This window comes from Bos taurus, chromosome 2 (genome assembly GCF_002263795.3).
Source record: "Bos taurus isolate L1 Dominette 01449 registration number 42190680 breed Hereford chromosome 2, ARS-UCD2.0, whole genome shotgun sequence".
Taxonomy (NCBI): Eukaryota; Metazoa; Chordata; class Mammalia; order Artiodactyla; family Bovidae; genus Bos; species Bos taurus.
Window position 1 is genome coordinate 102,407,839 of NC_037329.1, and position 13,974 is coordinate 102,421,812.

The 13,974-nt window shown below is 34.5% G+C and overlaps 1 protein-coding gene across 2 annotated transcripts in view; it reads left to right on the top strand.

Moving 5' to 3' along the window:
• Window positions 1–13,974, top strand: part of VWC2L (von Willebrand factor C domain containing 2 like) — a 214,373-nt gene that overhangs the window by 809 nt on the left and 199,590 nt on the right. The window contains exon 2 of one of the 2 annotated variants that reach the window (XM_059877143.1): window positions 2,428–2,897. In XM_059877143.1, coding sequence (XP_059733126.1) covers window positions 2,508–2,897 — 390 coding nt within the window. In that variant the 5' untranslated portion in view covers window positions 2,428–2,507. Of the gene's footprint in view, window positions 1–2,427; window positions 2,898–13,974 lie in introns of those variants that run through there. The other variant, NM_001191159.1, reaches the window with a different exon arrangement.

Below are 13,974 nucleotides of genomic sequence, written 5' to 3' on the forward strand. Positions count from 1 at the left end.
GCTGGGAAGTGATCCTCAGTTTAGCAGTGTTTACTTACTTATTAAAGATCTTCAGATAAACATTTGATTTCTCTAATATTTCTTCTCTTAAGTAAATATTAAATTGCACAAGAGTAGCCCAGTTAGTAAGAATGCTTTTTTAAAAATAATAAGTTTCTTATATTGAAGAGAAGACCTTGTTTTTTCCATGCACATTTTAAAATACATTTCATATTTAAAAAGCATGTTTAATGTTTATATAAAGTGAGTATGACATCCCTATATTACCTTTGAGTTTGCATTTACCCTAACCTGACACATTAATGCCTACCTGTAGCTTGCAAAGAGATCATTTTCTGTCTGTGTCCTTTTGAAACAGAATGATCTGGGTATTTTATATGGCTTATCTTGCATGTATTGACAAGATACTACTAGAAAACTGTAAGAAAGCACAGTAGCTCCTTTTTCTTCTAAGATAAACTTTCTAAGTGTGTGGGAAATGTATAAATGCATGACTTAATTAGAAAATTATGATTTTTCAGAAGCTTGTATTATGTCTGTAGCCTCTGTAGTAATTTAAGAGAAAAAATGCTTTGTCAAAGGGAGCTTCCAGCTTCTCAAGTAGAATTATAGGTTTGCATTTTTTTGGTTCTGTCGTGACTCATTATTTTTGACATATTTTAAAAGAGATCCGTCTCCTTTATCATCACCTTTGCAGAAGGAATTCTAATATTAGAGAGTTTTTTCTCTTGAAGGAAGGCATGAATATACTATCTTCCATTTTACTATTACCAGAATTTGCATATCTAACTTAAAATGCAAATATAATAGTTCTTGAAGTTTTCTAATGCCATCTTTATCTTACTTGAAATTATTATGTGCATATGTTAGACTAAAATAGATGGTTTATCACTGCTATTATAATCTGAAAATAAATGAATAACCCTTGTAAAATGGTCTGAAAATGTCCTATATACAATTTTAGCAATATTGGCATAAAGCCAGCAACATGTAAATAGACAAATGAATTATTTGACATTTTTCTTATCTAGTACTCCCTAAAGTCACAATTTCTCCAAGGCTTTGTATGAGTTAGTCACTCTAACCATTTAAATAAGAGCCTACTACCAACACTCCCCATCAAGTACTAATACTAAGTGAAGTTTACAAGAGTCAGTAACACCAAAGTATATAAGGTACATTTTCTATGAATTGACAACACCTTATTATTTTAGGAAACTTCAAACAGTTGTACACTGGCATTTTTGTGCAAATTGCCTCAATGCAAGTATCTTTGGCATGTCAACAAGAGAGGTATATTTTTGAGAATATGTGAATGCTATTTTACATTGAAGTAATTCAAGTATTATTTCTTACATGAATATTAGACCCAAGTTACTGTAAAAATAATTTACAGATACATCTTTCCTGCCCACTAGGAGCTTACTTCCTGAATAAAATAAAGGTGTGGACAATAATACAAATAAATTTATTTTTAACAAATCCTTTTCAATACATGGCATTTTATTTATTATGTTAAGTTTTCATTCTGTTACTCACTATGGAATACCTGTGCTATTTTCCTTCTTAACTATGTTTCAAAATCCAGATTCATATCCACCTAAACAAGCAAGCCACATTGAGACCACTATTGTTCTCCAATTATGGGCATAAAGAAGTAGGAAGACCTTTGTACCAGCTTCATCCAATGATAATTTACATTCAACTGTTGGTTTTTTGTGTTTCTTTAGAAGCAGCATGTTTTCTCACTAATCTCTGGAGTTTTCACACAGATGACTGTAACATATATACATTCTCACTCACTAGTTTAGTTTTGTCAGTGAACTCAAAGAGTGTGCATTCAGATATTCTTGAGTTAATTGTAACTATTAATACTAGCAAAATTGAGTCTCTGTAAAACCACTTCTTATAAGATAGACAAAGCTAGACCTTTGAAATTCAGAAGGTAAATTAAAGCTGAAATATCCAAGGTAAAAGAAGTTCATAAACAACAAATTTTAATGCATATATTGTCAAGGATCAACCCTCCAAACTTCATAATAAAGTGCAGATAGCTGCATGAACTTAGTCTATTTGAGGTCTTAGTAGCTTCCAAATTGGGTTTCCCAGGTGGCTCAGTGGTATAAAGAATCTGCCTGCAATGCGGAAGACTCAGGATCGATCCCTGTGTCAGGAAGATCTCCTAGAGAAGGAAATGGCAAACTGCTTCAGTATTCTCGCCTGGGAAATCCCATGGACTGAGGAGACTGGCAGGCTACAGTCCATGGGGCCACAAAGAGTCGGACATGACTTAACAACTCAACAACAACAAAACTTCCAAATAGATCTCAAATAAACAGATCTCAAACATGTTAAAAGCATGGGTTTAAATGAACCTATATTCTATTTATATATGTCAAATCATTCTTTTTAAATATTTGTTTTCAGCTTGCCCCTCTTGTATTCTCATGGAAGGAGCTGAGTATATCCAATATTAGGAGAACATCCAGAAGCCGTTGAGGAGGGGGATGGCTCTTCATATTCATGAAGCTTGCATACTGTTATTGGTCATCCCCGGATTGGTCACCTCTGCTGCCATCAGTCATGAAGACTATCCTGCTGATGAAGGTGACCAGACCTCCAGTAACGACAACCTGATTTTTGATGACTATCGAGGGAAGGGGTGTGTGGATGACAGTGGCTTTGTATACAAGTTGGGAGAAAGATTTTTCCCAGGACATTCCAACTGCCCGTGTGTCTGTGCTCTGGATGGACCTGTCTGTGACCAGCCAGAATGCCCTAAAATTCACCCAAAGTGTACTAAAGTGGAACACAATGGATGCTGTCCTGAGTGCAAAGAAGTCAAAAACTTTTGTGAATATCATGGGAAAAATTACAAGATCTTGGAGGAATTTAAGGTATGAGTTGCCCTCTATACTCATTGAATACTAACATTTTACCACATACTTAGATCACGACATTAAAATTACAGTTGAAAAAGCATATTTTTAAATTTCTCTTTGATTTCCAAAAATGTGACTCCAGTTAGCCTAAGGACCACTGTGGGGGTACAATAGGCAATTGATTTGTTGATCAATATCTGTAGGGTTTCACAAGAATTTTTTTTTTCCTTCAGAAGTATTTGGAGCATGCTTACCATCTTTTATTTTTGCCCTTAAACATTTCATTGTGTTATTACAAAATGTGTTTTCTGATGGAAACAATTTTGTTTAAAAACTATGTGTTTATTAATGTTTAAATTTTGTGAGTTTCATATGTGAGTGTGTGTGGCTTATTAGCCTGTATTTTGAGCCATTTAATTGTAGTCTAGAATTATCTATTTAGTGTATGGAAATTCAAGTACTACAGAGACACACTTCTGAGCTGTGGTCTTTGTATTAAGAATATGCATTGGACTTACTTGTAGAACATTGTTCCCATTCTATTCTCTTATCTTTAGATTTTTTTTTTTTTTTGACATGTAAGACCCCAGAGAAAATTGAATTTTTATCATAGTCCCTTGTAAAACGTAGTTTTTAAAAGAGGCTAATTTTACAGGCTTTCAGCCTCTATGGTATTTTTAGTCTTTTATGCTTGTGTCATGTTGTCAAGTAACGTGGACTTCGTTTTTAATTCTTCTTTGAGCCTCTTTTTTCTAATGACTGGTTTTAATTAGGGTTTCATACAAGCCAGATCTGAACCCTTAAGGTATAAATTAATGTATCAACATGTCCTCAAATGCAATGACAGTTTTGCCTTGTGGTTTCTGTCATACTGGTGGCTTGATATAAAGATTTTCATTTTACCTAACCAAGTTCTGTGACAACATGCTCAGAAATGTGTAGGCAAAAGAAGATATAGCTAGTTTTCAATGTGTTTATGTTTGAGAGAAGAATGTTCAATTATTAGCATTGATTCAATTTCCTTCTTTACGAGAGTCAAATGGTAGAAGAAGTCAATACATGGGAAAAGGTTTTAACAGATCATGATCAGAGTACTTCCTGTGTGTTGGCAATTCATTGCATTCAGTCTAAGTTTTGGGTTCAAACCAGATCTGATTTACCCAAGAAACCCAATAATTTTGACTAGTTTCTTTAAGACATGAGAGAAATTTCAGTGATAATTATCACATTCAACTTTCTCATATGTAAGTGTTACTCTAGACTTTTTCATGTATTATGATACTTTGCTGCACAATATTGAGAAGAGGCCTGAGAATCTAGTAAAATTACCATTATTGACATCAAATAATAGTTAAGAGTGTCATACATTTATCAATTCCTTTCTGATCTTTAATATATTCGACACATTTTGATATAGGGTAACAAAAGTAAATGCAAATACTTAACACATGACTGACTGTAGACATGGCTCTAGAATCGGTTACTCTCCTCTAGTATGCATTTTTATTTGGAGTAAAATAAAAAGACATTTTAAGATAGCCTAGCCCAGCAAAGTTGTATGCCAGATAAAATTTGAGATTATTAAATATTGACTACCAAATTAAATAAAAGAATAAAAGATACTGATTTTTTTGAACTTAGCTCATCACTAAAAATGCTATAGTTTCCCCTGTTTTTGTTAGATTCTTATTCCAAAGATAAAGATCATTTTGCCATATCAAACAATAAAGATATATCAAGTTAATAATTCCTTCATTCTAATTATCTGTCCCTGCTATAATTAATATTTAATCTGTTGATATGCACAATGTTTTCCCTGACTTATCATATCATTGATTTTAAATCAATGTGATTTTTAAAAAAGAAAACAGATACCACTTCTTCACAAGGATTTAGTTTTAAGAGCTCTAGAGATTATCTAGATTAAATTAATAAGATTGGAAGAACTGAGACCAACCAAGTTTGATACTTGTCCAAAATTGTCAAGTTATTTAACCTTTTTCTAAATACACCCATTCTGACAATAAAGCCTATATCACTTCTCAAAGCACTTTGGCTCTAGAGGCAGAAAGACCTGGATTTATATCCAGATTCATCATTTAGATGTAAGATTTTGGAAGGAGTCCTTAAACTTTTGAGCCACAGTAACATTCACTACAAAATGACCATCATAATAATTACTTCTGTTGAGAGGAGATATTGGAAAGAATTAGTGAAATAATTTATATGAAGTTAGGAATCTTGTAACAACTGGTACACAATAGATACTGAAATAAATGGTCCTTTCACTCTTTCTCAATCCCAGTGTCCAGGAATTTCCTCTGAGTTCTGCATTCTTTCATGTCTTCACCTATGTCTCATGATGGAAGCTTGACTTTAAAAGTCACCCAACTGAAAAAATTCCAACAGTTTTTTAAATTTTGTACTTATCTATGTAAACTATTATGCCTAAGTAAATACCAGCCATCTTGCTTCTCTTCCAATTTAGTTTCTTGTGTCTTGTAAGCTGATGTTTAAAGCTACATGCAACTTTCACATAATAATCTTGGCATTATTAAGGAGCTTATATTGTGATATTCTTGTATGTTATACATTCATCTGATAAGCATTTGTTGGACTTTTTAGTAGACAAGATACTGTAGTTGTACTGTACATGCATTAGAGAGTAAAAGATCTAGAAGGGAACGTCTCCATCCACAAGGAAGGGATGAACTAAGTTGGAGAGAGAAGTGGGGAAAAGGCTATATAAAGCATGTGATTGTGAAGGTCAACACCAGGGGGATTATGGTGCCAGAAACTTATCAACATGGTATGAGGTTTGGTCAGACAAATTGTCTTTTTCTTCAGGAAGGTCAAAGATGAGCATATTCTTAAAAAATTAAAATTTATCTAGGAAGATTAAAATTCCAAAGAGGAAACTGCTTAAGCAAAGTCAGATATTTGGATAAATAAAATCAGCAAGAAGAGGAGAAAGATGAGAATGACAGGGAACTGAATCTTACTAAAACGCTATTATCCAAAGAAAGAGGTAAACTTGAATAGTGTTTTCAGAACGTGGAAAGAGGAACTCAAGTACTAGGCCAGAATAGATTCAGTCTAAAGAGTAACAAGGGACAAAATGCAGGTTGTTATACGTAAAGTTGACCTAGTTAAATGTGTTTTTTTAAACAAGATTACGTTATAGCCAAGTATTTAATTGAATGGAAGTGAAGAGAGATTAATGGCTGGGAAAATGGGACTGTTGCAGAAAACAAAGAATGAGAAAACCAGCTTGTATAAAGACAAAAACATTCAGGGACAGTCTTGAAGATAAAAACCAAAATTCCCTAGTACAGTCTGGATTCTACTCACCAACTTCTTCAGGTTTATTAAACTCTCAGTGACTTCTCTTCCCTGTGTGCTTGCACATGCAGGCCCACACCTTTTTACCATTTATGCACATGTGTGTAAATCCAACTAAACTGCTTCTGAACTCTGTTTAAATCTCATCTCAACTGCAAAGTCTCCTCTGACTGGCCTACTGCTGTATCCTGGGCTGCATCTCATACCATTAAAACAAGGACAGTAGTCAGAGCCAAACACCATTAAGAGCTATGTGTGTTATAGCACATTTCATAACACTATGAAATTACACTTTTATTAGCACTGTGTTACAGATAAGAAAACTGAAGCACCAAAGTGTAAAGAGCTTGCCCAACATCATACCTAACATAGAAGAACTAGGATTCAAATCCAGGCTTCCTGGCTTCAGCATATAAACTCACTGCCACCATTTCTATCACACTGCAATAATGTAAATGGAAAGGACTTCTCTCTCCCCCACTGGACAGTGAAACATTTAAGGCTGGGGACAATGTTTTCTTTTTGCTCCTTGGTCCCAACCCCAGCACCATATAAACCACAAAACAGGCATTTAATGTATTTTGGTGAACAAAATGAGTCAGGTTATAATTGAACAGACAATATAAACAGTTAAAGTTCCCTTAAAATGCCTTTGTTTCTGTTTATGGGTTGATCTCTCCATTTTAATTAGAGAAGCATTCAAACTTCAGGTAGAGTGTTCTCTGGGCCCCTGCAGATTGCATACACTGATCACAAAGCATGCATTTCCATCCTGCTTCTACTTTCTACTCTGTCTCCCCGCCTCTTCCTAACCAGTGCTCGCCTTGGATTGCCTTTCCATCCCAAGTGTTGTAATGACCACTCAGTGTTTTAGTTGTGCGGTCTGACGCTATAGTTACAAAAACATGTTACTACATCAGTGTTTTCTGATCACTAAATTTAAATGTAAATTGCTATATGTGTGTCACCTGATGGAAAAAATAATGTCATTTATAAACATTTGGATTTTTTCCAACACTTACTGATATAAGGCTTGAAAATGGCTTTCACACTATCCTTTTCTAAAACTGAATTTTCCAGTGTTCTGGTAATATTGTATTAAGATAAAGGTCATTATGTAGTAGGTTTTCTCTTCTTTCATGTGTACTCAGGCAAAATGACACTGGGACCTACTTTTCAAAAAATAATTATAAATAATAAATTACAGTAGCATTTCCTACAGAAAACCTTGATTGGAATGTAGGTTGTATCAGGTGTGCCTCTGTGCTTAACCATCTCAGGCTGAGCTTCTTAAAGGGAGAAATAATTTCTTATTTTTCTAAATATTTTTATAACTCTCACTCAGCTAGAATTAGCCTTTTTGGAATTTTTTATACTTCATAACTTGTACTGATTTAGTTTTAGGTCAGACACTGAAGATTATACTACTTGCAACTGAAAGAGATTTTTTTTTTTTTTATTTCAGCTTTGCATAGCCTGTCATAAAGTGATTTTCTGCAGTCAACACCCAGTTCCCCTACTTGAGGATTTGGATTTGCCCAAAATCTGCCTTTCTCTGCAGGCGTTGACCTTTGTACTTTTCCCATTATGGGCCAAAGATAGTTGATCAAGTTTCTGGGTTTTATTTTTAATAGGTTCAGTGTGATTATTTTCTCATTTTGCACATTTTGTAAATATGTTACAGCTTTAAAAAAAAAAATGTTTTTCATGCTGTGGTAAGCTGTTTAGTTTTTGCCCTAAATTTTGGATTTAACATTTAAGTCTTGAGGAAAGCAGCAAAGAGGACAGAGAATTAATCACTCAGAGTATTCTGCCAAATCATCACACCCATAAAAATTGTCGATGCCAACTAAGATTGAGAACTGACTCACTCTTCAATGGAAACATTCACAGGAAGACAGGTTTCCCAATTTTCTCATTAATCTATGTCCCATCATTAATGTCCATATAAAAGTGAGTAGAAAGGATTTTTCAAGTTAGGATTAGGAGATTTCTCTTTTTTATGTCTGTTTTAATACAGAAAAAGGATGAAAAGCAGCATATTCTAGGAACTGATTACCAAATATGTGAAAGAACAGGGTGAAAAGCTGTAAAGAAATTTCAATGAGGGGATAATTGTTTGCAGAAATGCCACTTATTGTACCCCACCCACTCATCTGCCATTGCACCAGTTCCTATTAATATGAGAGGCACAGAAACTAAGATGTTTGTACTAGACAAAGAGATACAGAATGCATCTTTCCAAATGTATGAACATTGTAGTATGTATTATATGTATTTCATTGCCACTAAATGGAATCAAACTTGTTATGAACATCCTGCTGAAATATGGGAGACAAGGCAGGAAAGACCTCTCATCTTAACAACTGGGAGAGTTTTGTTTATTTTTTTTTTATTTCTGTTTTTTGACCACCTGTATTCATTTTAATCAGAGAAGGCAATGGCACCCCACTCCAGTACTCTTGCCTGGAAAATCCCATGGACGGAGGAGCCTGGTGGGCTGCAGTCCATGGGGTCGCTAAAGAGTCAGACCCGACTGGGCGACTTCACTTTCACTTTTCACTTTAATGCATTGGAGAAGAAAATGGCAACCCACTCCAGTGTTCTTGCCTGGAGAATCCCAGGGACGGAGGAGCCTGGTGGGCTGCCGTCTATGGGGTCGCACAGAGTCGAACACAACTAAAGCAACTTAGCAGCAGCATTCATTTTAATAATGTAAAATGGGTGAATTTTAAGACTATGGGTGGGTTTTTTAAACCTATTTTTCCCAAGAGGGGATAGACAAGTTCTTAACAAGTAGTTGGGCATTTGTAAGATTCCATTGAAAGTCAGTCCTAGAAAACAATATAATTTCATACAACAAAGATAACTGAGGTCTTTGTTGGGAGATTGAGAAGACTAATTCCACAGTTGTTGACTCTACAATATGCAGTTTTTGTTTTGCAGAACATGTTGTTTTTAGTATTAAAATTGCCTCCGTGTGAATTCAAGCATAGCTTTTTTTTTCCTTTTAAGTAGCTGCAAAATAACAGAGATTAAGTAATCTTAATCAGTAATGACTGTTGCTTATCTGAAACTCAGCCCCCAGCATGTACCACAAGCAGCCTCAAAGTGGATCATTCTCAATGATCATTCTCCCTAGGCAGAACACCCATCTTTGCAAATAACTAGGGAGCTCATCTGTTTAATTTGTATAATGTCTGACCAGTTTCAAAGATTAGAAGTCAATTTTGTTAGAACTTAAATGTATAAAGTTCCTCAAACTCTTTCTCATTCTTTTTACATTGTGCTCTTTTGGTGTGTTTTAATTCTACAGAACTACATTACATTTAGGAAATAGATCAGAGTTTTGAAATAATTTGTTTTTTCCAAAAGCCTAAGTGAGAACTGAAAATGGCCCTCAACACTTTTCAAATTATGGGAGTAGGAATTATAAATAGCTTCCAAGTTAACCCCTGAAGGGATGAAATAGTCTCTTACTTTAAATTTTAACAGACTTGATGGTCAGCTGGTCCTTTAATTAGTTAAATACAGGTGAACACACTGATTTTTATTGCTGTCCTTCATATGATAAGATGCTGCCTTTAATGGTGATAACTGTGGGCTAAACATGACTAGAGAGATTTGTGTCTGGGCTTCTATCCCCTGTGCACACGGGGAGATTGGTGTTTGATTTGCAGCCACATCTGAGATTTGTGGAGCTTGTCACTGCTAGTGACTACAGCAGACTTGAGGTTAGTCATCAGCTGTTTATAAACTGCACTGTCCATTCCTGCTGACTCGTCAATACTATGAGGAGGTGAACCTGAAAAGAGAGTGACCTGGTAGTTTCCCCTCCAAATTTTAACTCTAATTGTACAAGATTTCGGATATGTTAGAAATTTGCTAATCTGTCATTGTGTTTTTACTCACCAAAATACATAGTCAATGGCATGACTATGTCCTATACCTTATGACATAATCTACATATTTTGTGCAAATTTATAGATTAGTCTATAATCTATATAGTCTAAACTGAAATTGTTTCATACATGCATTGTGTGTGTATATGTATGTGAAATTTGAGGGAGCTTGGAAATGTTCTTACTTTAAGAAAATCTTTACAATTATTTCGAACCCTTCTTATTCACCCTGATCATATTTTTTTGTTTGTTTTGTTTTCCTTTAACTCAATTTATGTATCAGACAGTGTGTTTTACAAAGTATAGCACAAGAAAAAAAAATACTGATTTATGTTTTAGTTATATTTAACCAAACTTTCAAGGAAGAGCTTGAAACAAATAACTCAAGGTGATTTCAAGTGCTCAATGGGTTTGCTTACCCAAGTGATCTTTCTCAAGGTTAGTCATTATTAATAGGGACTGGCTTATTTTAGAGTCAGCTTATTTTAGGTTTGGACCTTTAATCACCACTGATTAGCATCAGTAATTTCAATCTCACACCCTGCCATTGTTGATTTCCTTGCCTCCAGCCTGCCATCTAGCACATCACAATAAAGTCATTTTTGCAAGGATTTTATGACACCATGAAAAGAGTGAATGAAGTACCAAAGTAACAAGAAAATTCATTTATCTCCTGAAAAGTTTTTGTCTGGTATTATTTTATGACTATATAAAGTTGGTTAAAGTGGATACAAATCTACCGAACACAACTCTTAATTTTCTCCCTATTATGTCATAAGACCATAAACAAACCTCAAATAAATTTAATCTTTCTATCTATAGAATGGATACAATAATGTTGTCATATATCTAATGAGGAATAAATAGTATTGGGAATTTGAAAATTAAAGTATTACATATGAAGTTTAATTAACAATTCTGATTGCTCAAAAGTTTGTGTGTGTGTTTTTAATTAAACATTACTTGGATGAGATTTTGAACTAACTTTGTCTTAATATTGATCCTTGATTATCATTGTTATTCCTTAGCAAGGGATTGGATTGCTAGTATCTGAATTTATATAAATTCTTCTATCTAAAAAAGACAAGCACTGTGGTCTTTGCTTTTTTTTTTTTTTAATTCATAATCTAAGTCTTTCCTACTTTTAAGAACTGACAACAGAATTTTAGATCTGGAAAAGAACTTTCAACTTTTTTACAGATGATAAAACAAAGACCAACAGAAACTTAGTGGAAACACCACAATGGCTGACAGAGCTTACTATTTGTAAAGGCAATATAAATATATTTTTCCTACGGTCTTTTATCTACATTTTAGAACTTCAGGGTTATTGCTCATTTGCATCTTTCTTTCCAATAAATATACTGGATGCAGAAATTTATTTCAGCCAGTTGTCTATAGAAATGTGATATCAAGACCTATCTCCATGACAACCCAGAGTTACAAACAGACAAGAACAATAAAATATTGGCATATCTAAAATCAGTCTTTGACACAGATAGAGGTCAATTTGCAAAAGAAGCCTAAGTTTGCAAAGGCTCTAATAAAAAGAGGATCTGTTGTCTAAAAATGAAAAATACTATAATTAAACCAAATAGTATAGGCCATAATAAAGTTATATTAAACACTATCTATTTTCACAGAAAAAATACTAGGAAGAAACAAAGGAACTAAATTAGCTGCCCTTGCCACATATTTGGTGATTTTAGGAACTGAGGATCTGTGTTCTTGATTATTTTTTTCACTCTGCAAACTGCCACCACTCACTACATGACAGGAATGGAGTGTGAAAAATGGATGAAGTGTACAAAAATTATCTAGCTGTATGACATTAGAACAAAGGGCTGTCCTTAACCTGGCATATGATCAGTATCATCTAAGGCAGGAATGTTGCAAAAATTCACATTCCTTGACCTCTCCCTCTTCAGGGCCAACCCAAATGGTTTACATTTCTATTTTAAAGTTTCTCAGATTATTCTAATGATCAGCTAGCTAGATTTTTAGTAGGATTTTTTATTTTCTTTTTTGTGGCCAAGTAATTCTGAGAAATGATGCATCTTTTAACACCTCTTAGAAATATGCAGTGTCTGATCATATATATTAGTATACTGACAGCACTTGAAAGTTTTTAAAGGTTTGATTGAGAGTCAGTATGAACATGGTTCAACAGCTAAGAGCTCAACAGTATGGTGAAGACTATATTTTAGAGTAGGTTCTACTACTCACCAGCCAAGTAACCAGGCACACATTACTTCAGTATGTCTCAGTGCACGCATCTCTAAAATAGAGATATTAGTAAAAACTACTTGGCACACAATAAGGGATTCATAAAAGCTATCTGACATTTTTACTACTATTGCTCCTAACCTGTATTCAGTCCAGTATTTCACAAATTTATGTGACAGCAGAACACTTCTTTCCCCTCTGAACATCTATTAACATCTTAAAGTTCATAAGCATTCAATGAAACCATTTAAGAAGTGTTTTGTTAATGACCAAGATCATCCTTTATTCCTTTATTTGACTCTGATGGGCAATTAATGATAAAAATCTATATATCTCAGCTTATCTTTTATTGTCTGGTCCTTTTTAAAGTTTCCAAAATTGCAGTTAATGTTGTTATTTGTGTTAATTAATTTTTGTTCCATAGAACCAATGTAAATGGACAATGACTTATTCGACATAATGGCAACGATGCCAGTTACAAGGGATCAGCACACTACAATCTATTAGCCAAATCTAGCTCACCACCCATTTTTGTAAGTAGAGTTTTACTGAAAAATAGCAATGCTTATTCATTATGTATTGTGCATGATGGCCTTCAGGCTGCAATCCAGAGCTGAGTAGTTGCTCCAAAGATTATATGACCCACATAGGTCAAAAATATTTACCGTATGGCTTTCTGTAGAAAAAGTTTGCCAACTTCTTATCTAGGATCAAATTCTTCTCTCTTTCAGAGCTGTGTTCTCAGTCGCTTCAGTCATGTCCAACTCTTTGCAAACTTAGCCTGCCAGGCTCCTCTGTACACCGGATTCTCCAGCAAGAATACAGGAGTGGGTTGCTGTGCCCTCCTCCAGGGGATCTTCCCACCCCAGGAATTGAACCCATATATCTGGCATCTCCGGCATTGCCAGCAGGTTCTTTACCCGCTGAACTGCCTGGGAAGCCCTTCTTCCCTTTCCACTTCCCTCCAGTCATACTGTCATCAGATCGTTCTCACATTCTTCAAAGTTACAGATTCTTTGCGTACTGTTAGGTATAGGTTTTACTTCACTTGTAGGTGGTCTTGGGGATGTCTTTCCACATGTGAAAATCTTCAAAGGCATTTAACTTTGCCTATTTTAAATGTATTATACATACTTAACAACAAACATGTTAAGTCATTGCTCTTTGCACATTTGTCTCCAAGGAGTATGGCTTTGCTCTTTGCATTGATGTATAATAACTTAATAACTTTCTACTTACTGAGAATTCTCAGATGAAATAGATAAGCAAAGAGGGTAAAAATGTGCTTTATTTTGAGATCCCACATATTCTCCTTTGAGAGTGTGATAAATCAGGTAGGTATTTTTCATTTAATATAATAGATATATTTCCTATTATATTAATAAATGAAAATATGTATCTTATTTGCTCAATTAGATGTTAAGTTCACTAACATGTTTTCAGGTCAACTTGCATAATACATGGTTTGATTCCATTAAATGCCCTTTATGTCTCTGACATGTAGAGAGGTGATAGGTGTGAGGCATGTACCAAATTGTATAAGACATGAATCTGACCCTCAAGGTGCTTCTAGTCTATCAAAATGAACGCTGCAGATAACCACAAATAGCAGATGGTCTGGG